Here is an 18,156-nt window from a genome sequence, read left to right on the forward strand (position 1 = left end):
TCAAAATCTTTGAAGGAGCCCACGTTTTTTTTTTATTGTTTTTGCGGCTGATTCGTCTAATCTGATCTGACTTGGTCATTCATTCCTATCGACCTGTTTGATGGGTTTGTCAACAATACTAAAAGATGCACTTAGATTATGAGTCGGTGCTTGAAGATACATTACACGTCTCTCTCATCTTTCCTTTAGATTTTACCACTAGCAAACTAGTAAAACGGATATGATTTGCTTGCATCAGCTGTTTTGTACTTAAATGGTAATTTTGCGGTTTTAACAAAACAAAAGAGAAACAGTATGAGACCAACAATACAACAGTGTTACACATAAATGAAGAAACACACAAGGCATTCTAGAAACATACATGGGGAGGAATTAACTTTCCGGGGTTCATGATATCGTTTGGGTCCAACGTTTTCTTAATTCTCTTCATAGTTTGTAGTGCTTCTATTCCAAGTTCCTTCTCCAGATACTTCCATGACATAAACCAAAAAAACCAGTTCAAATCACAAATGTACATTCATATAAATGTAAGACAAAGACATGATATGAATAAAAGACGCTGTACCTTCATTTTCCCTGTTCCAACACCGTGCTCTCCAGTACATGTTCCTGATGAAAAAGTTCAGAACCAAGTGGCATCGTTAAAATCAGGAAACAAGCGTTTGACTCCTACCGATCTTCAATTTGCTTTTCGGTTTTGCTCAGAGAATATGTTAAAAAGCTTCACATCTATTTACAGTCTTGCACTTTTGCAAACACACAAAGAATGGAAAAAGCATTTACCATCCATGGACAATGCACTGTGAACCATAAAGTGATTCAGTCTTTCTGCTTCTTTTCGCTGCTCTTCATTGCTCGGATCAAACATAATACACGTGTGGAAGTTACCATCTCCGGCATGAGCAATAACGGTACTGAAAGTAGAACAACAATAGTCAGCAAACACATTGTAGGAAGTTAAGGCCTAGTATGTTGATGATGTTAAGGATAGGAAAATAAGTTACCACAACAAGGATGATGCATCAAGCTCTTTCTTGGATCTTGATATTAGTTCTGCAAGGTGAGACAAAGGGACACAGACATCCTGTAGAAGAAATAGCACAACATGATTTCGTGGTTCCTGATTGTAGCTGGGAAAGTACATCTATAGCCAAAAGTGTATCAAAGAAAAACAACAAACCGTAATCATTGCTTCATGCCCTGGCGCCATTGCATAGCAAGCCCACAGCGCCTCCTTTCTTATCTGCATAAAAAAATAGGGTCAGAATAAGTAGATCCTTTGGTAACTCAATGTTATTAGAAGCAAAGGACAGTGTATAATAAGTGTAGAGTTTTATCTTGCCCATATCCTCATTCTCTACAATGAAAATCACTAGAAAATGGTTCTCAATTTATGCCAGAGAATTACCTTCCAGAGTTCTTTTTTTGCTTCAGGTTCTTCTGCAAACATAAAATCTGATCCATTGTGTTTCGAAGCAATCTGCTGAACAATTTCCGTCTGCTCACGTGTATATGCCTCTAAAAGAAAGAGAGAGAGAAAAAAAATGATGTATTAGAAGACAATGGTTCTCTCTTTATGTGTCTACCGACAAGAGAGATGTATTAGAATCCTGTGATCGGATAAAATAGAAGATACAGGGGAGTGAATATGATTTCTTTAATATCTACAGATATTGTTTACTTGGAAATTACAAAGTATGATACAGCATTACCTGTTCCTATAAATTCGAACATCAAAGTTGGAGCTTCATTCAAGCTTTTCCCGTTTGCCATATTAATAGCCCTGATTTGAACCTCGTCAAGGAGCTCCACTCTTGACACCTGATGGGAATAAAGGTACGGCTGAGAAGATTCTCATAAGAATTATAAATTACATCATTCAGAAGCAGAGGTCTAACCTGTATTCCAGACATCATAGTGGCAATGGCCACATCTGCAGCATCCTTGACTGTAGGGAAATTGCACACTGCCACCTAAAATTATATCATAAATATTCAGGACATCATATCATAAGGAATATTAAAAACCATTGCAAATTATGATTAAAAAAATGTTCTATCATACAAGGCAGGATGATAAATACTTTACACTCTTGAATGTTAAAATGATGTACAATCCATACTAAAGCAGGAAGACTTTCAAAACAAAAGCAAAGGAAACAAGGGTCCACGCAGCACATAGCTTTCACTATTCCTTGAAATCCTTCAGATTTTGTTTCGAGATTCATTTTACTCTGATTATTATGCTAGGAATTTAAGAGTTGAGAGATAGAAAATAACCAAGGAGACAAATTAAGCCAATTAGGCTAATATGATTTCTTTGGCAAGAGATGAACTAAAAATGACTTTTTTTTGCAAAACAATTGAACTCAATTTTTACCTTCAAGGACGAAACTAAATCACTTAGCAAAGGAGCATAAATATCAAAGATAAATGAACAAAATCTACTATAAAGGACGAAGTCAATATACCACTGAATGCTGTGGGATTTTCTGAAGCCGGAGAGTAACCTCAGTTATGACTCCCAAAGTCCCCTCACTCCCAATCATCAAGCGAGTCAAATCGTATCTGAGACACCAGTCCAACAAGTATCAAGCATTAACTCAAATGATATGTAATCAAACAAACCGGAAGCATACATTTCAATTTTACTTATTATTTCTGAGAAAAAGAAATCTAAACAAAGAACCAAGAAGTAGTTAAAGACTGAAGTCAAACCCTGCAGCACTCTTTCTGGCACGTGAAGCTGTCTTCACAACATCTCCATTAGGAAGAACCACCTGAGATGAGCATAGTATAAATAAAATAGAATTGTACAATGGGGCATAAATCAGTGGAAGTGTAAACAAACCTTAAGGCTTATAACATTGTCACGCATAGTTCCATACCTACAAGCTAGTAGCAGAATTATAAATAGCACACCGGATTAAACCACCCCACAATATTAAGAAAGATGGGCAAGCAAACAAGTGAATAGCAAAGTTGCAGAAGAACTACCTTACAGCTAAAGAGCCAGAGCATCGCGTAGCACACATGCCTCCTATGGAGGCACCAGGTCCTGCATCAGATATTTTTTAATCAAACTGCTGAACGGAACCCAGAAACATGAAAATGAAGTTCAAGAGTGAATTGCACACAATGCTAAAGATGTTGAATAATGCAGCAACAGCACACAACCTCTCTTAAGGGTAATTGACGTTCACATAAAAACAAGATCAGTTAATCTAAAAATCTGTTTCAAATATTAAAGCATATATATGAAAGCTATGATCTGAGAGATAAAGTACAATCTCAATGTTGTTGAACCTGGATCAAGAGGAAAGAATAGACCGTATTCTTCCAAATATTCATTAAGCTCCAGCCAACCAATGCCGGGCTCAACAACAACGTCCATATCCTCCACATGTAATGCTTTCACCCTCTAAGGTTTGAAAGAAAAAAGTGTGAGAAGAAGTCGCTTAATTTCAATAACATTTGTATGTGGACTATAAGTGATGCACATTATATCTAAATCCTGACTAAGGAAATTATTTAGGATTTTCAATATCTTATTTTCATTTCCACAGAGTGTTCTCATTTATCTTTTATTACAAATAAGGATGAGGTCTCGTTTGTGAGACTCCAAGCTAGAGAGAGTGATTCATAGGTTGATCGGGTTAGGCTGAGGTTAGATATGCATTCCAAAGGAACGAGTTACATCATTGAAATCGTCTTTCTATACAAATATAGAGGGTTAATGGGATGATTTCTAGCATGACATCGAAAGGATAAAATGCAAATCAAGGACATTGATGTCGAACACAAAAGAATAGCACATACCTTCATTAGAGACATGTCAATGCATACACCTCCTTTTGGAGCCAGGGTATGACCCTCAATCGATGTTGCCCCACCATATGGTACAATAGGAACCTAATCAAATAGTAAATGTCGCCTGAATTAATGATATGTACCCCAAGCCACCAAAAACAAAAAAATCAGGGTAATAAAAGTCGGAAATATCAAATCCACCAGGAAGCTATATATCCTAAGTAATATAGCATGTTGGCCTAGATTAGAACTGAAAAAGAGTGAGCACAGTGAATCTTCTACAGGTCAAAACTTACAAACCTTATATTCATTGCAGGATTTAAGAATCTTGGAGACTTCTTCTTCAGACCTTAAACAATATTAAAAAAGATGATGATCCATGCATTTGTTCTTACAACCAGAACCATTCTCAGCAACTGATATTGATATAGATGGCAAAACCATTGCAGCAATTGAGTAGTCTCACCTTGGGAAAACAACAACATCAGGAATGTTCACTGCCTTGTGAAAACTGTTCTGAGGCTTCCCATGGAAGTACCTCTCGTCGTAGTCCGTTGTCAGGTTATCCTTAAATAGGCAACGAAGAAAAGTTAAGAACTTTCAAATACATCAGAACCAAGGAAGAGTAACAAAGAACAAATTTTGGAGGCACCTACCTCGAGGATTGTTTTTAATTGAGTAATAAGCTCCTTAGGGACTTCCTTGTATTCCCCTTTAACTACAGGTTCAGTGCTACCTTTCCCACCAATAGTTACATCTCTGCATTGAATTGAATTGAAAACGAGCAACAACTCTCACGATTCTGTGTTGTTGGCTTCAAAAAGTATTAATTTTTAATAGAAAACGAACAAACCTAGAATCCAAAGCCGATGATGATTCGCTGATAGAAGGATGAGAATAATTCAGGAACGCGTAAGAAGAGGCGGAAGCAGCTATTGCCAATGGAAGAAGAGAGCTCGACCACCAAAATGGGAGTCTCCGGTGTCCCTTCTCCGGAGAAATCACGGTTAATTTGGGCGTCGAGTGAAGCTGACGAGATTGCCGGAGAAAAGAGAAGACTGTTTTAGAGCGAGCTAACCTTGAAGAGATAGCCATTGATTGTTGGATTCCACAGCTGGAAGAGAGAGAGATTAGGAATGAAGAAGACGAAGAAAAATAAATAAATTAAAAAAAAAAACTAATCAAACTATTAAACCGGTGGTTAAATGTTAAACCGATGGTCCAATGTAAAACCGGAATAATCTAATTTTCCCGCCAAAAACAGATAGCAAAAAAGAAGAGAGGGATCTCAGAAAGAGAGGAAGCAGGAAGACGGAGATGGAGGAAGAGCTAAAGAGCTTGAGCAGAAGCTTAGGAGGATTCTGCAATCATCTTCAAAGTAGCTGTGATGCTTTCAATCATTCTCTCCAGCGTCGCCCTATTCCTCTTGGTCTCTTTCTTTCTCTCTTTTTCCCCCAATTTTTATTTTTTTGTTGTTTCCTCTGATTTTTGTTATCTGAAACCCTAAAAATTCGATTTTTGACAGATTCGGCGTCATCGACGTTCATCAATAGCCTCAATCGACGACTCTCAACAGCAGCTTCGGAGCTCAATTTCCTGGATTCGATGTCTTTTGGTACTGTCTCTTTTGAGGAGCTTCTGGGTCACTGTAGTCAGATCTACAAGAATAATCAAGAGGATCTTTTGCATCTCCAGGACCGTCTCACTGATTTTGGCTATCTTCCTGGTACTCTTTCTTCTTTCCTTTTCTGATTTTTAGTTGAGATTTGCTCCTATGTTACTGTCTAATCCTTTTCAGAATTCTTATGTTTATGGACCTAGAAATTGAAATTGATGAAGGTAATGATGAAGAGTCTGAATTTGGAGCATTTGTTCATGAGGATTCAAAGAATGATGATGATTTGGAAACTTATTCAATGCAACGTTCGATCAAAAAAGGATTAGACGAGGACGATTTGTATCCTTTTTTTAAAGTAGATTAATGATGTTAACCAAGACAATAAGCAGCTTAAAGCATTTGGATTTTGTTTTAGTCTGATGCTTGTTTTGTGTCCTAATCATCACAAGGTTTGAAACAAACAATGTTTTGTGCTGTATACTTTTATCCTTAATGTTTTGCTAGTCTACATGATTCACTAAATTTGAAGAACCTTGGGCTTTCAGATGCTTGTCTTGCTACTTTAGCTTCGGAAGGTGAGACACCAACCTTTTTCTCCAGTGTGGATTTGCTGTATTTGTTTAATATGTACTGGATTGTTTTAGTACTTCGACAATGTTCTTAATGTTACTTTACTTACATTTTCCAGGTAATGATAATGTGAAAGATCCTGAATCTTCTTTGAAAGAATCAGTGAAGTAAGTTTGATGCCTTAGAAATAAATAAACCCTTATGTGTTTCCTTCTTAGTGGAACATCAGCAAGTTTTCTTATGATACAGGGGCAAAACATTTGACTCAAGTTCTCTATCTCCTCCAAAGGCATCAGAGCTTTCCAATGGTTATTTCTAAACCTTTACTAATTGTAATATGATTGTCGGGGAATTTCATTAGTCTCTGGTATATGATGTTAGACTTTCTTACATGCAGAAGATGAGTATGCGACACTAGAGATCGATGGAACGTCAGGGCCTACATTAACTTTGCTAAAAGAAGAATATGAAAGTCTACCCTCTTTCATGAAGTCTCTAGCATCGTGGGAGGTATTGCTTATTGTTCCATCCTTTTGTATAATTTCCTGAAGGTTTAAGTTAGTTAGCAAGAATTCTTTGATCAAATCTATGTCCGTAATATGATTTACATCTCTCGCTGCCTTGTTCATTCTGCTAAAAACATATTCCCGGACCTGACTTTGGTTCTTCATAGCACATCCTAATGTTGTTCATTTATGAAACACAATTTCTGGTGCAATGAGATATCCAGAAGTATTTGGAAATTGTGAGGATTAGTTTGATGCAATTGAGCTAACACAGTAAAGGCTTATTACTATTATATCCATTTTCTCGTTTGTTGCCTTGCAAAGTATCATTTGCCTGCTGAAGTCAATCCATATTTCATATTCTTGCGTCACAGATTTTGTGTCTTTCTTTCAAGAATTAGAATTCAGACTCAATTTTTAATAATCTCTATGACTAAAAAGATTGGACGTTTTGTTTGGTTATAGTGATTGAACAACTATAGGTTCCCTTAATATTTCCTTCAATATGTTTAAAGCCTGCTTCTGTTTTCAGGATCTGGTCAGTGCCGTGGAGAAATTCAACGTGGTCCTCGATAGCAAGAAACAGACAAATGGGTCTTACTACTTCCGTGCAGATGAGATTCCGACTCTAGGACTTGGTAGGTTCATATCTCCTCACATTACATCTTGCTTGTAGCACCACTAAGTTGGGTCATCTTAAGTCAGTATTTTATTGAACCAGACTATAGATGTAAAAACTAGGATCTTCAACTAATATCTTGGGGGTTCAGAAACAATAAATTCGTAGCATAGACAATGATGATAGTTGTATTAAATCGCAGGCCACAAGGAGAAGGCGTACACGTTGCTGCTGACGCGGATGAAGAGACTTGTAGTTGAGACAATGGACGGTGTTGTATCTTATAGAGTTGCATAGAGGGCCTGAGAGTAATCCAAGAGTAATCCAATATACAGTGATGTGATTTTTTAATAAGATCCTTGTGTGTTTTGCAAATCTTCACATCCTAACAGCTTTTCTATTGATTTGTGTATGATTTTGGTGTGTTTGAACGAATCCACAACAGAATATTACTAACCAATCCCCTATCAGTCTCATCCTTCTATAACTTATTATCTTATTACTCGTTTTATAAAAGACATAGATCAGGTAGTTGTAGCTGTTTCTCCAATTTTAACATTAGATTTGCAAAAGTGGGACCCACCACAACATTAGATTTTAACATTAGATTTGCAGAGCTGTAAAACTAGCTCCAAATGATATAGGCAAAGCAAAAACAATAATAATTTGAAAATTGCAAAAAGAATACAATCCCCAGTCAAAAAATCTTCTTAAACCCCAATCTCTAGAATTACAAATGTTTCGGTATTCTATAAACTCTGAAAGCCAAACTGCGCTCCCGAATCCAAGCGACGGGCTTCCGTTTTTTTTGTTTCAAAGAAAAGTTGCATGTGCCAATGGTCTTCACACATTCCATATATTAACACAAAGTATTGAAGCACGAAAGAAAGAAAGAAAGACGAAAAAAATAGAAAACACATTATCAATGCGCAACCCAAAAACCCTATCAGACCAAATTCTCTACAACATCCTACGGTCATCCATCACACCCTCACACTCAGCTCTTTCCCTCTCCTTATTTTGATGCATTGGTCCAATCAATGCCTTGGTCCAACGTTGCTCCCACAATGTCTCGCTGACAATCGTGTCTTTCATTCTTTTGTTGGGGGGGCTAATTGTATATTTTCACCGGCTTCTCATATGCGTGTCGGTTCTACAAGGACAAAGCAAAAAAACAAAAAATTAATTTTAGCAAAAGTAGGACTTTGGTTACACCCAAATGTATCTAATAAGTAATAACTATAAGAAAGTTCTACCTGGTTTGCAGCATAAGCCCTCTTAGGAGTAGTGTCAGTGTGCTCCAACCCCAGGTACTGCTCAAAAGCACCATAGACATCTCTTCTCTGTTTTACCATTTTCAATCCGAAGACAGAAATGTTAGATCTTAGATATAAGCATGAGCTTTTCTACAAAATTGGAAGAGAAGAAGTAAGAACCTGAAATCGATTATAAACAATATCTGTGTCCTGCAAGTACTCTGGACGCCCCATTGACATAAACGCAAACTTCCACTACATAATGAATGAAGTATTAAGAATTGTAACATTTCCGCCAAACAGAGATTTAGCTTTGATCGCTACTCAATCGATCATGCATACCTTGGCAAAGTCCTCATCGGATACATGAAGCTTCTTTTGGATACGGTTCTTGATTTCTTCAAGAGTTTCACCTTCATGGATTACCAAGAAGAAGGGTTCACCAAAGTTTTGCACTTGCTGAAGAACAAACAAAATTGATAAGACCCCTTGCCTCACTCCTCATAAGGGACTAAAACTCTTATAAAAATTAATATAACAAAAACTTGACAACATTATTTCACCTGATTTTGTCCAGTCTCCTTAGCAAAGTGGTATACAAGAATTAAGCGATCATTAGGACCGATGTTCTTCTCTTCTTCTGGAATCTGAGAGTAAGGAGAACATAAGTCAACATCTATGAAGGATGGATTAAGAACCAGGGACAACTTGCATAAGATATTAAAACAATCGGCTACGATATGTTCTTAACAACATATCAAACTGTTTCTTGATCCAAGACACAAATACTATCCGCCTCAAGCATTCTGATCTAGTGTGCGAAGATTATAGCTCATCCATGGAATAACACTATCACATCTATTTTGTTTAATTTGACTTTAATAACGAATTGCATTCTGGGATCACAGGGAAACAAATCTACTAGTATACTTAGAAAAACAGAACTAATGAACAGTGAGACCATTAAGACTTAAGAAAATACCAAAAAGCTGTGATGATAGAAGTAAGAGAAAAAGAAGGCGCAGCCTAGTAACATACCTCCTCAGCTCGTAAAGTCCAGTACTGGTCATTTATATTCTCAATTCTTTCAGTTGACGGGAAAATCTGCAAGGCATAAATACATCGGATTAATGTTCATTATACTTTGGAGAATCATGAGATACGGTAGACAAGAAGCCATCATCTTTAGGTTCATAACAACATTGACTACAATCATATATATAAAAGTAGAGTTTCAGTTTCTCCTTATTGGTCCACTTGGCAATGTAATTTTAACAAAAAAAGATAAGATAAGAAGTCGTTTGTTACCTTGTAGATTTTGTGGTAAAACACCTCAAGCAATCTCAGTTCTGCATCCGGATGCGAAAGCTCCACCTGATTCAGGCATATACCTTAGATTTACTTGCATAGCATCAAATGGGTAACTTTATTGAAAAATTCATTAAAATTTATAGCCCGGAAATCATAATTTTCTCAGCAACAAACATGGAGGTGCCCAATACTCTGGATGTGAATTTTGAGCTTTCAATATCAGTGGATTGTTAATTTAACATGGTCCTCTCAGTGATATATAGACAATCCACAGATCACTTTACAAAACAAAACAAGCCATTTGACAGAGAAGTTGCAACTTAATTGACCCACCTTTGTTTTAAGTTCATTAATAACATCTCCGACCGTGCTTTGTTTAGGTAGTCTGATGTTGTGGATTACTACCTGTAGGGTGATGGTTAAAAGGCTTGGAAGTTATATTAAATATTCAAATGAAGACTATGAATCACAAATAATAATCTACACATACTTCTTCCTTCGTGGCATGATGGAAAGCAACTTTTAAGGTTTTAAGACCTTGCAATTCTGGAAGAGGAATGTCCAGAACTTCATAATATAAAATGTCCGACGTCTGACCAAAAAAAAATCAAATAAGCAAAGATTTTTTTTATAGAAAAATAAATAAAGGATGATGAACTTCATGTCATTACCTGATTGTAGTGAACCAACATATCTGACAAATGGTCTACTCCACGGTATTTGATAGGCTGAGGCTTGGGTTGCTGAGAATAGCAATTGTGAGATGTGAGCCTAAGTTTGGATGGATCGTCAAGAGCAAGTTTCTCAGCCACTCTTTCCACCACATCGTCATAAGTGTGCAGCTTCGACCTAAGGAAAAAATAATTATGAAATAAGTAAGCAGCTTCGACCTAAGGAAAAGAGAATCATGAAATTTCACTTGAAACAAATTTGTTTATAGAGGTACTTACAACTCCAGAACAAACTCATCTTCTTTAGGTTTTTCCAGAGCACGAAACTGGACCAGCTACAAAATTACAAATCGAGAATAGTTAACGGCCAACCGAATCATGCCAGCTAGAAACAATTTCACAGAACATCCTCAAACTCAAATTTGCTATGAAAACACATGCTCAGATTAAGGTTTGCACAACATCAGCATTTCACTTGTCAAAATATTTTATTATCAGAGAATGTATGCTGATGTTGTCCAAACCTTAATCTGATCACGTGTTTTCATAGCAAATTTGAGGATGTTCCTATGGTTATGGTTATTCTTAGTCTACCTCTACCAAGCTTTCATTTAGGGAACAGTACTTAGTAGAATTATACCTGTCTATTCTGGACATATTCAAGAAACGAAGGCACAGCTGGGTATCGGCATTCAATTTCCTTATTAACTAGAGGTTTCTGGAAGCAAATGATATCTCCATCTTCAATCTGCTAGCAAGAAACACAAATGTCACCAAAGAGAAAAGAGACTGAAAGATACGGTAGATTCGGTAGATTCAAGTGAAACATTACTTGACACAGTCTGAATGAAGTTTTCTTATCCAAGTGTTCGCACATAACACAAGGTTCAAACTTGATTTCCTGTAAATAAGCCCCAAAAATTGTTACATAACATAATAAATAACCATAAGCATGATAAAAAGGTAAAGAGGCACCAGCAGCTGCAAACCTCAAAAAGTTCTATTTCTTCATCAGGGGCAAAGCCAACCATTTCATTCAGTTTTCCAGTTATATCCATAGGCTTACTGGAACTTTTCACCATCAGCCTGCCAGCATAGCTGGTAGTACAAGAAAAAGATTTCAAAAAAATATTAGAAAAGAAAACAAGGTATAGTGGATTTTTTAAAAAAGGGACAAAAGAAGACAAAACGGTTAGAACTCTTCTGATCACATAAAAATGGGAAGAAGGATCTTGTTCTCGTAGAATAATTGTTACTTAAGTAGTGGTAGACCACTTTATATAGTAGCCAGAGCGAATAAATAAGAGGGCAATATTACCTTAATACTGCCTTCTCGGGGTCATATAGCTTAAAGAAAAGAAGAATATCTTCTTTTGATTTTTCAGGAGGAGGGATAGGACGTAAATCCTGCATTATTAAAGAATTAGTTACAAAAAAGCTCATCTTCTCTGCAGATCAATTAGCTTCTGTTTTTCTTTCTTTGATACAGGTCTCAACAATTAAACTTTTCAACCAGGAGTTCTTACCAGGTGCTCTACTTCCAGAAAAAGCTTTAGTTCTGCGGTGTTTGCCTTGTTAGATGCTTCTCTTATTTGTCCAACCTACAAAATAAACGCATTAGTACGTGACACATAGAAAGTTATTCCCACGTTTCAAAAATAAAGTTACCGGTATAATAAATAAGGGAAATTCATTTCAAAGCAGACAGATACTGTACTGGGAATTCTGATCTAAAGATATAACAGGTTCCAAAATACATGATTAGAAAAACTTGAAACTGAAAAATCAGATGTAAATATAGAAAATCAAAAGGTAGTAGATGATCAGATTCTATAATAGCTATAGTATTAATTCAATATAAACTCGTAGTCCAGAAGAAAGAGGCAAACTATGTGCATGAATAGCATTGAAAAGGATTAAAGTACCGGTTGTAATTCTTCCTGAGGCGTAAGGGGGCGATTAGGACGGTATGTATGATTTTGTCGCTTTGCCCAAATCCAGAACCTTTGTAACTGAACAGGTATTCCAAATTCTTTGGCTACCTCCTCCTGTATTAGCATAAAATTGAAGATCAACGACTGTTCAAGTTTATAGTACATAAAGAACTTTCTTGTTAGCAGCAATTTAAAACATTTCCCTGAAATCCAGATCAATTGTTCTTCGTCTTTCCAGGCAGAATCAAGTTACCAGAATTACCGTTTTCACATACCCCATTTCATCAATAGTTGTAATTTCTTCCCGTTTTGGAAACGGGAAATATAAGATACCCAGCAAGTACCTTAAATTGTTGAAATGGTGTCTGTTTCTGGATCCGGAAACTGCGAACTTTGTCATGATCCACAAGATCAAAATATATATCCTTCCCAATTTGTTCCTTAAGGTCTTCATCTCTTGCAACCTATAATGTTAGATTATATTAGTTCCAGAGCACGAAACTACACTCTGAAACATTCCAAAGCATACTATCAGGCGTAAGTAAATAAGAAAAACAAACCTTGATTATAGTAAATAGGTGAGCTTGTGCCTTGTATCTTCTTTTATCTTCCTTTTCTTCTTGTTCTTTCTTCAGCCTCACCTGTCAAAATGTAATGACAGATCAGGTAAAACCAAGACGCAAATAAATTACTATGAAGATGCCACACAAAAAAATTACCCTTAAATGTTCTGCTATGTCTTTCTCATCAACGTTGCAGATTATTTTATCTTTGTCACTGTCCCGGATGTATACAAGCATGTATGCATTTGAGTACTTTGTGAATTTGAAAGGAGGGTTATTGAAACCAGGATTAGTCTGTGGGAGCTGCAAAGACACCAAAGCAAATATGTAAGGAAATAGCAATTGAGATTGGGGTGCAAATCATAGAAAATGGAGTAAGAAAATGCNTTGTTCCTTAAGGTCTTCATCTCTTGCAACCTATAATGTTAGATTATATTAGTTCCAGAGCACGAAACTACACTCTGAAACATTCCAAAGCATACTATCGGGCGTAAGTAAATAAGAAAAACAAACCTTGATTATAGTAAATAGGTGAGCTTGTGCCTTGTATCTTCTTTTATCTTCCTTTTCTTCTTGTTCTTTCTTCAGCCTCACCTGTCAAAATGTAATGACAGATCAGGTAAAACCAAGACGCAAATAAATTACTATGAAGATGCCACACAAAAAAATTACCCTTAAATGTTCTGCTATGTCTTTCTCATCAACGTTGCAGATTATTTTATCTTTGTCACTGTCCCGGATGTATACAAGCATGTATGCATTTGAGTACTTTGTGAATTTGAAAGGAGGGTTATTGAAACCAGGATTAGTCTGTGGGAGCTGCAAAGACACCAAAGCAAATATGTAAGGAAATAGCAATTGAGATTGGGGTGCAAATCATAGAAAATGGAGTAAGAAAATGCAACCTCTTCTTCACCACCATATTGCTCCTCCAATGCCCTTTTCAAATCTTCCTTGGTTACTCGTTCATCATCAAATTTATACCTGAAAAGTAGAAGTTTGAACTAGTTTATGAGAAATATTTCACAAACATGATTTGGACGAATTGCACAAAAGTGTGACTTTGACAATAACATCAGCATAAGATTGCTAAATTACTCTTCAAATTGAACTACTTCGTAGCTCCCAAAATATAAAACTTGTTTGAGTAAAAAAAAACCATGGATGTCATTTCGACAATAGAAAGAATGCATACCACTGATCTGTGAGTGTAGGCCTTATAAAAGCGTAATAGTGCCCACCATGTACTCCTCCACTATGAACTAAGACACTGCAGACAAGTAACAGCTAGCAGGTCAAGCAGGAAAATACAACAGCAACCAAATAAAATGATAACATTTTTCTATATCTTTCACTCCTAAAATAATAATTAACTGTGCATGTACAGGTGTAAATTTTAGCTACGTAAAGCAGATTCCTTGAGAAGACCTAGCAGATAATCAAACAAATACTAATTCGCAAGACGCCATACCACATAATAAACGGTGGCATTTTATAGAGAAAATAATCTGTGAAAGCAACCTCCTGAGGAATTCACTACATCTGAATAAAAGATCAAAAGAAAAAATATATACCTGTGAAGAGTATAAAGGTTGCGGACACTCCTGTCAGCATCAGGAGATAGATACTTTCCATCTTCTCTATCAAGATCCAGTTCAAGAGGGAACTCATACCGATCATTTATCTATCAATAAAAGCTACATCAGCACTCACAAATCCAAGAATCACCAAACGCGAAAGTATAATTCATAGTCACAACCACAAGTTCACTTCGTAGGCGCATGTGAATTCAAATACTAACCTTCACCATGGTGTCCCTCATAAAGTCATATTCAAACCTCTTGAGCTGGAGTTGAAGAACCGGTGGAAAGTCAATGAAAAGAACACCTTTTTTTGCATCCTGAAACCAAAGACATCAAATTCCCCCAGAATAAGACTAGATAAGGGGACTGCATTTGTCATAGTAACAGCTTCGACTGTGGTTATTTAAGTTGGCTTAGAGAACAATACTACTAAACAAAGTTTCACAATATCTCCTAGTTTAGGTTGCTCCGTAAAACTCTCTCATTATGAAATATCCACACGTTTTAGTATGCAGAATAGTAAAGGTGAGAAAAGAGTTGCTAGATACCCAAATAAGCCTGTTGTTAATCACTTACCCATACCCAAAATGAAAAAGAAAGAGTGAAGACAACCGACCTGTAAACCATGTCCTTCTGCATGATATTTGTTGTCTCCTTCAAGACGTTCAACCTCAACGTACTTGTCAAAAGAAGCATAAACATCCTTGCAGCCTTTAACATCTAGCTGAAGGTCTGCCATAAGATAAGAACATTATAACAAGGTTGATGTGATGGAAAAAGACAACAGAGTGCAATTGTATAAATAGAATAAGACAACAGACTGTAACTGTATAAATAGAATAAGACGAATAGTGATATTGTATATTACTATACCGTAAAATGATTCTTTCCGAGTAGATTTGAAATCTACATTTATGCACTCAATATAATTCATATGGTGGCCCTCAAATAGCTGTTGTATTGTTCCCTCCACAACAGTTCCCTATAGAAAAGGATTAAAAAAAGCTCAAAACAAGAAACACCAACTGAGAAGTAAATCACGGCCTAACAACAAAAGAAAAATTACCTTCATTTTGTCCTCAAGCTTTTCGCAGAGAACTCGATTGAGTTCTTGCACATCATGTTGCATGAAAGAATCATATGTATCCCAACCAAACGACTTTGTCAGCTCTTTTGTTGCAACACTAGTGTCATTATATTGGAGCTTGTAAAACAAACTTTGGAGAGCCAAAGGTATACTTGCTGTGGGTGCATCATTCTCAGTTGTCGGCATGTGGTATACAGCCTACAAGCAACATGCAAAATTCAGTCGTCTGGTTTAGATTCAGTGAGAACCGTAGAATTTCACAAACTGAAGAAAAAAAACAAAAGCGAATCTAACCTTTCTGAAGTAAGGTATGTGGTATAGTGTCTGTAGGAGAGAATTCATGTAACAAGTTGCACCTTGGTTCTTGAGTCCAACAAAACCAGTCTCTTTTTTAGAGTCATATGACCAGTAATCAAGAACCTTACGTACAGCGACTTCAGCTTCAACCAAAACAGTATCATTCACTAAATATCCTCTACTAGGATCATAGAGTTCACTAAGAGGCATGAATGATGTAAATCCCCAATCACTTTCTCTTGCATTGAACTGATGTTGCGTCTCTGCAAAACAAATAGGAACCATAATGTCAGTGAAAACTTGTATCACCAAGGTCACTTACAGCTACAATATGATATACCAAGTTCGCCAGAAACCAGGAAGATATTTCAGTCTGATAAAATAATAAAAGGGTGCATAACAGGAATATTTTTGATTTTCACACTCCTCATTCAGGTAAAGCTAAAGATAGTAATAACATGATTGTATTCCAGTAAGTTCAAGTGATCCCCTTCTTCCAGCCCAACATTTCAACAATGCAAAACATTATTTCCTGTTCATAGTATGCAGCATGCATGCACTCAAAGTCCAGCGTTTATATGAACATCATTAATAAATTATAAGTACCTTTTCTAATGGTATATCTGGTGTGGATTTGATTGACTACAGCCAAACTGAACTGAGCATATCTACTCCAACCGTAGGGCAAACTCGCAGCATCAGAAACATCCAAGTACATGGACAAATGGTCGACATTGTTCCCTTTTGGGAAAATTAATATGCGCCTGCACAAGCAAATCCAAAATGGTATCAACCAATCAAAATGATAATTAATAAAACAATTGCAACAAGAAAGTACACTAAAGGTAGGTACACCCTATTACCATTTGTAACCTCCAACGACAAATACTTCAGAGTAATGCTTCCTTGTGTTTTGCCTAGAGAAATTTGGGACAGTCCACGTGAATTTCAGACTAGGAGGATCCTCAGCTGGCTGGTTCTCCACAGTACTCACAGCAGTCTCAGGTTGGGTAACTACAGATGCATCAACTGTTGATTAAAAAATATATAAACAGCAGGAAAAATTTGACAAAACCCTAAGTACTGTAACACTGCAGCCTAATATCCAAAAGCTCTATCTCATCGATTCCACCCAATCCGAAGCACAAGGATACGAGAAAATTGAAGCAGCGGAACAAATTGAATCAAACCACGAAAATCTTACCTTCCATGGGCTGAGCAGGACCTTCGACCAAATCTGAATTCGGCACAAGCATCTCCTCATCTTCTGGCTGCTGCGAAAACAATTAAAAACAAACATAATCAGAAACTAAGAACATATACCCAAAAAAAAACCCTAATCTCGCCCTACGGTGATCAAAACGAACAAAAATACAAACCACAATCACTAAGACTAACACACCAAAAAAAAACAAACAAAAATCGCAGCATCGGCAAGACGATTCAACCGCTTCAAATTCAAATCAAAGCCAAACAAACAAAAAAACACCGAAAGCGATCAGCTACAGAAACAATCAGAAGCAGATTCAAGCGCGGATACACAACGAGCGACGAAGGGGGAGAAACAACGAATTAACAAGAGACATAGAGAATGAAGAATCGGAGATTACATCAACGGGAGGCGGAGTCATCATAGTCATTGGCCGGAGAAGGGTTAGACGGTGGGATCGAGAAACGCAAAAAAAAAGAGAGAGACCGACGATACAGAGAAAAATCAAAGACAAGGCAAAGTGACTATAAGGAGAAAATACAATCGCTCATTCTTACTCCTTCTCCACTTCGATATTATGATTTATTCTGATATTTTCGATAATTTAAAGGGTCATTAATGTAATTTTACACTATACGGTCTCAGATTTATAATTTCTCCGAGGTTGGGTCTATCAAACGAGACAGACCAATGAGAAAGCGACACGTAAAAGCCTTAGGGTGCTACTGTCTGTCACACAAAAACTCCTAAGACGTGGCTGCTTGGAAAGATTATGTATTATCCCACCTGACGTCGTGGGACTTCTTTGCTCTTTTGTTTTTCTTAAGTTTCGTACTAATATTATTGTTTTGATTATTTTTTATTTACTTTTCTCCCATAAAACCAAATAAATTAACTGAGATATATGATGTTTTTACTTTTATAAAGATAAATACGTGTTGCTATGAACAAAAAAATACAAAAAAGGAAAACAAGACTTTTTTTTTTTTGACAAAGAAAACGACATTTTTTAAACTTGGGCCTTGACAGAACTGGGCTTTTAAGAAAGCCGCATGTTTGTTGTTCATGTGTTTCTTAAATTCTTTTGTTAGGCACAGAAAAATGGCATTTCATCTAAGTAAT

General features: G+C 36.6%; 3 protein-coding genes across 8 annotated transcripts; 1 reads left to right on the plus strand and 2 right to left on the minus strand.

The window, feature by feature from the left end:
* LOC104768858 (D-lactate dehydrogenase [cytochrome], mitochondrial-like) lies at nt 208-4,937 on the minus strand. The gene is made up of 18 exons (XM_010492927.2): nt 4,663-4,937; nt 4,466-4,568; nt 4,276-4,376; nt 4,110-4,158; nt 3,819-3,911; nt 3,306-3,420; nt 2,997-3,057; nt 2,851-2,887; nt 2,718-2,779; nt 2,471-2,567; nt 1,899-1,973; nt 1,713-1,821; nt 1,409-1,518; nt 1,181-1,243; nt 1,005-1,084; nt 784-914; nt 566-609; nt 208-469 (listed from the first exon to the last, which is right to left on the minus strand). Exons 1-18 carry the CDS (start codon nt 4,902-4,904, stop codon nt 350-352), a joined length of 1,692 nt encoding a protein of 563 aa, XP_010491229.1. The 5' UTR covers nt 4,905-4,937; the 3' UTR covers nt 208-349.
* LOC104768859 lies at nt 5,108-7,592 on the plus strand. 3 transcript variants are annotated; one of them, XM_010492929.2, is made up of 9 exons: nt 5,108-5,238; nt 5,335-5,535; nt 5,631-5,766; nt 5,932-6,002; nt 6,116-6,164; nt 6,247-6,305; nt 6,395-6,507; nt 7,036-7,141; nt 7,325-7,592. In XM_010492929.2, exons 1-9 carry the CDS (start codon nt 5,127-5,129, stop codon nt 7,417-7,419), a joined length of 942 nt encoding a protein of 313 aa, XP_010491231.1. In that variant the 5' UTR covers nt 5,108-5,126; the 3' UTR covers nt 7,420-7,592. The 3 variants fall into 3 exon arrangements, with proteins under 3 accessions (XP_010491231.1, XP_010491232.1, XP_010491233.1); XM_010492930.2 differs by having other exon boundaries at nt 6,398-6,507; XM_010492931.2 differs by having other exon boundaries at nt 5,649-5,766.
* On the minus strand, nt 7,810-17,594 carry LOC104768860 (ubiquitin carboxyl-terminal hydrolase 12). 4 transcript variants are annotated; one of them, XM_010492935.2, is made up of 32 exons: nt 17,435-17,594; nt 17,029-17,095; nt 16,688-16,838; nt 16,431-16,588; nt 15,822-16,087; nt 15,507-15,725; nt 15,314-15,422; nt 15,057-15,172; nt 14,659-14,757; nt 14,432-14,541; nt 14,053-14,127; nt 13,763-13,841; nt 13,530-13,676; nt 13,371-13,451; nt 12,639-12,758; nt 12,286-12,408; nt 11,887-11,961; nt 11,679-11,767; nt 11,350-11,458; nt 11,193-11,261; nt 11,001-11,108; nt 10,640-10,695; nt 10,361-10,538; nt 10,180-10,281; nt 10,023-10,094; nt 9,687-9,752; nt 9,417-9,482; nt 8,942-9,025; nt 8,721-8,837; nt 8,559-8,633; nt 8,379-8,465; nt 7,810-8,275 (listed from the first exon to the last, which is right to left on the minus strand). In XM_010492935.2, the coding sequence occupies exons 1-32, from the start codon at nt 17,462-17,464 to the stop codon at nt 8,234-8,236; spliced, it is 3,345 nt and encodes a 1,114-aa protein (XP_010491237.1). In that variant the 5' UTR covers nt 17,465-17,594; the 3' UTR covers nt 7,810-8,233. The 4 variants fall into 4 exon arrangements, with proteins under 4 accessions (XP_010491237.1, XP_010491235.1, XP_010491236.1 ...); XM_010492933.2 differs by having other exon boundaries at nt 16,688-16,853; XM_010492934.2 differs by having other exon boundaries at nt 17,029-17,098.

The sequence above is a fragment of the Camelina sativa genome, chromosome 20 (assembly GCF_000633955.1).
Source record: "Camelina sativa cultivar DH55 chromosome 20, Cs, whole genome shotgun sequence".
In the NCBI taxonomy this organism is placed as follows: Eukaryota; Viridiplantae; Streptophyta; class Magnoliopsida; order Brassicales; family Brassicaceae; genus Camelina; species Camelina sativa.

What these genes read in the sequence shown, in the direction of transcription:
- LOC104768858 (XM_010492927.2), bottom strand. Translation starts at nt 4,904, where the DNA reads ATGGCTATCTCTTCAAGGTTAGCTCGCTCTAAAACAGTCTTCTCTTTT. An exon ending in CAGTGCATTGTCCATGGATG is followed by an intron (nt 610 to 783) that starts GTAAATGCTTTT and finishes CTTTTTCATCAG; the next exon opens with GAACATGTACTGGAGAGCAC. An exon ending in TTGGAACAGGGAAAATGAAG is followed by an intron (nt 470 to 565) that starts GTACAGCGTCTT and finishes ATGTCATGGAAG; the next exon opens with TATCTGGAGAAGGAACTTGG.
- LOC104768859 (XM_010492929.2), top strand. Translation starts at nt 5,127, where the DNA reads ATGGAGGAAGAGCTAAAGAGCTTGAGCAGAAGCTTAGGAGGATTCTGC. An exon ending in GGATTAGACGAGGACGATTT is followed by an intron (nt 5,767 to 5,931) that starts GTATCCTTTTTT and finishes ATGTTTTGCTAG; the next exon opens with TCTACATGATTCACTAAATT. An exon ending in TCTTTGAAAGAATCAGTGAA is followed by an intron (nt 6,165 to 6,246) that starts GTAAGTTTGATG and finishes CTTATGATACAG; the next exon opens with GGGCAAAACATTTGACTCAA.
- LOC104768860 (XM_010492932.2), bottom strand. Translation starts at nt 17,464, where the DNA reads ATGACTATGATGACTCCGCCTCCCGTTGAT. An exon ending in AACCTTTATACTCTTCACAG is followed by an intron (nt 14,128 to 14,431) that starts GTATATATTTTT and finishes ACTTGTCTGCAG; the next exon opens with TGTCTTAGTTCATAGTGGAG. An exon ending in GGACTTTACGAGCTGAGGAG is followed by an intron (nt 9,026 to 9,416) that starts GTATGTTACTAG and finishes CCTTACTCTCAG; the next exon opens with ATTCCAGAAGAAGAGAAGAA.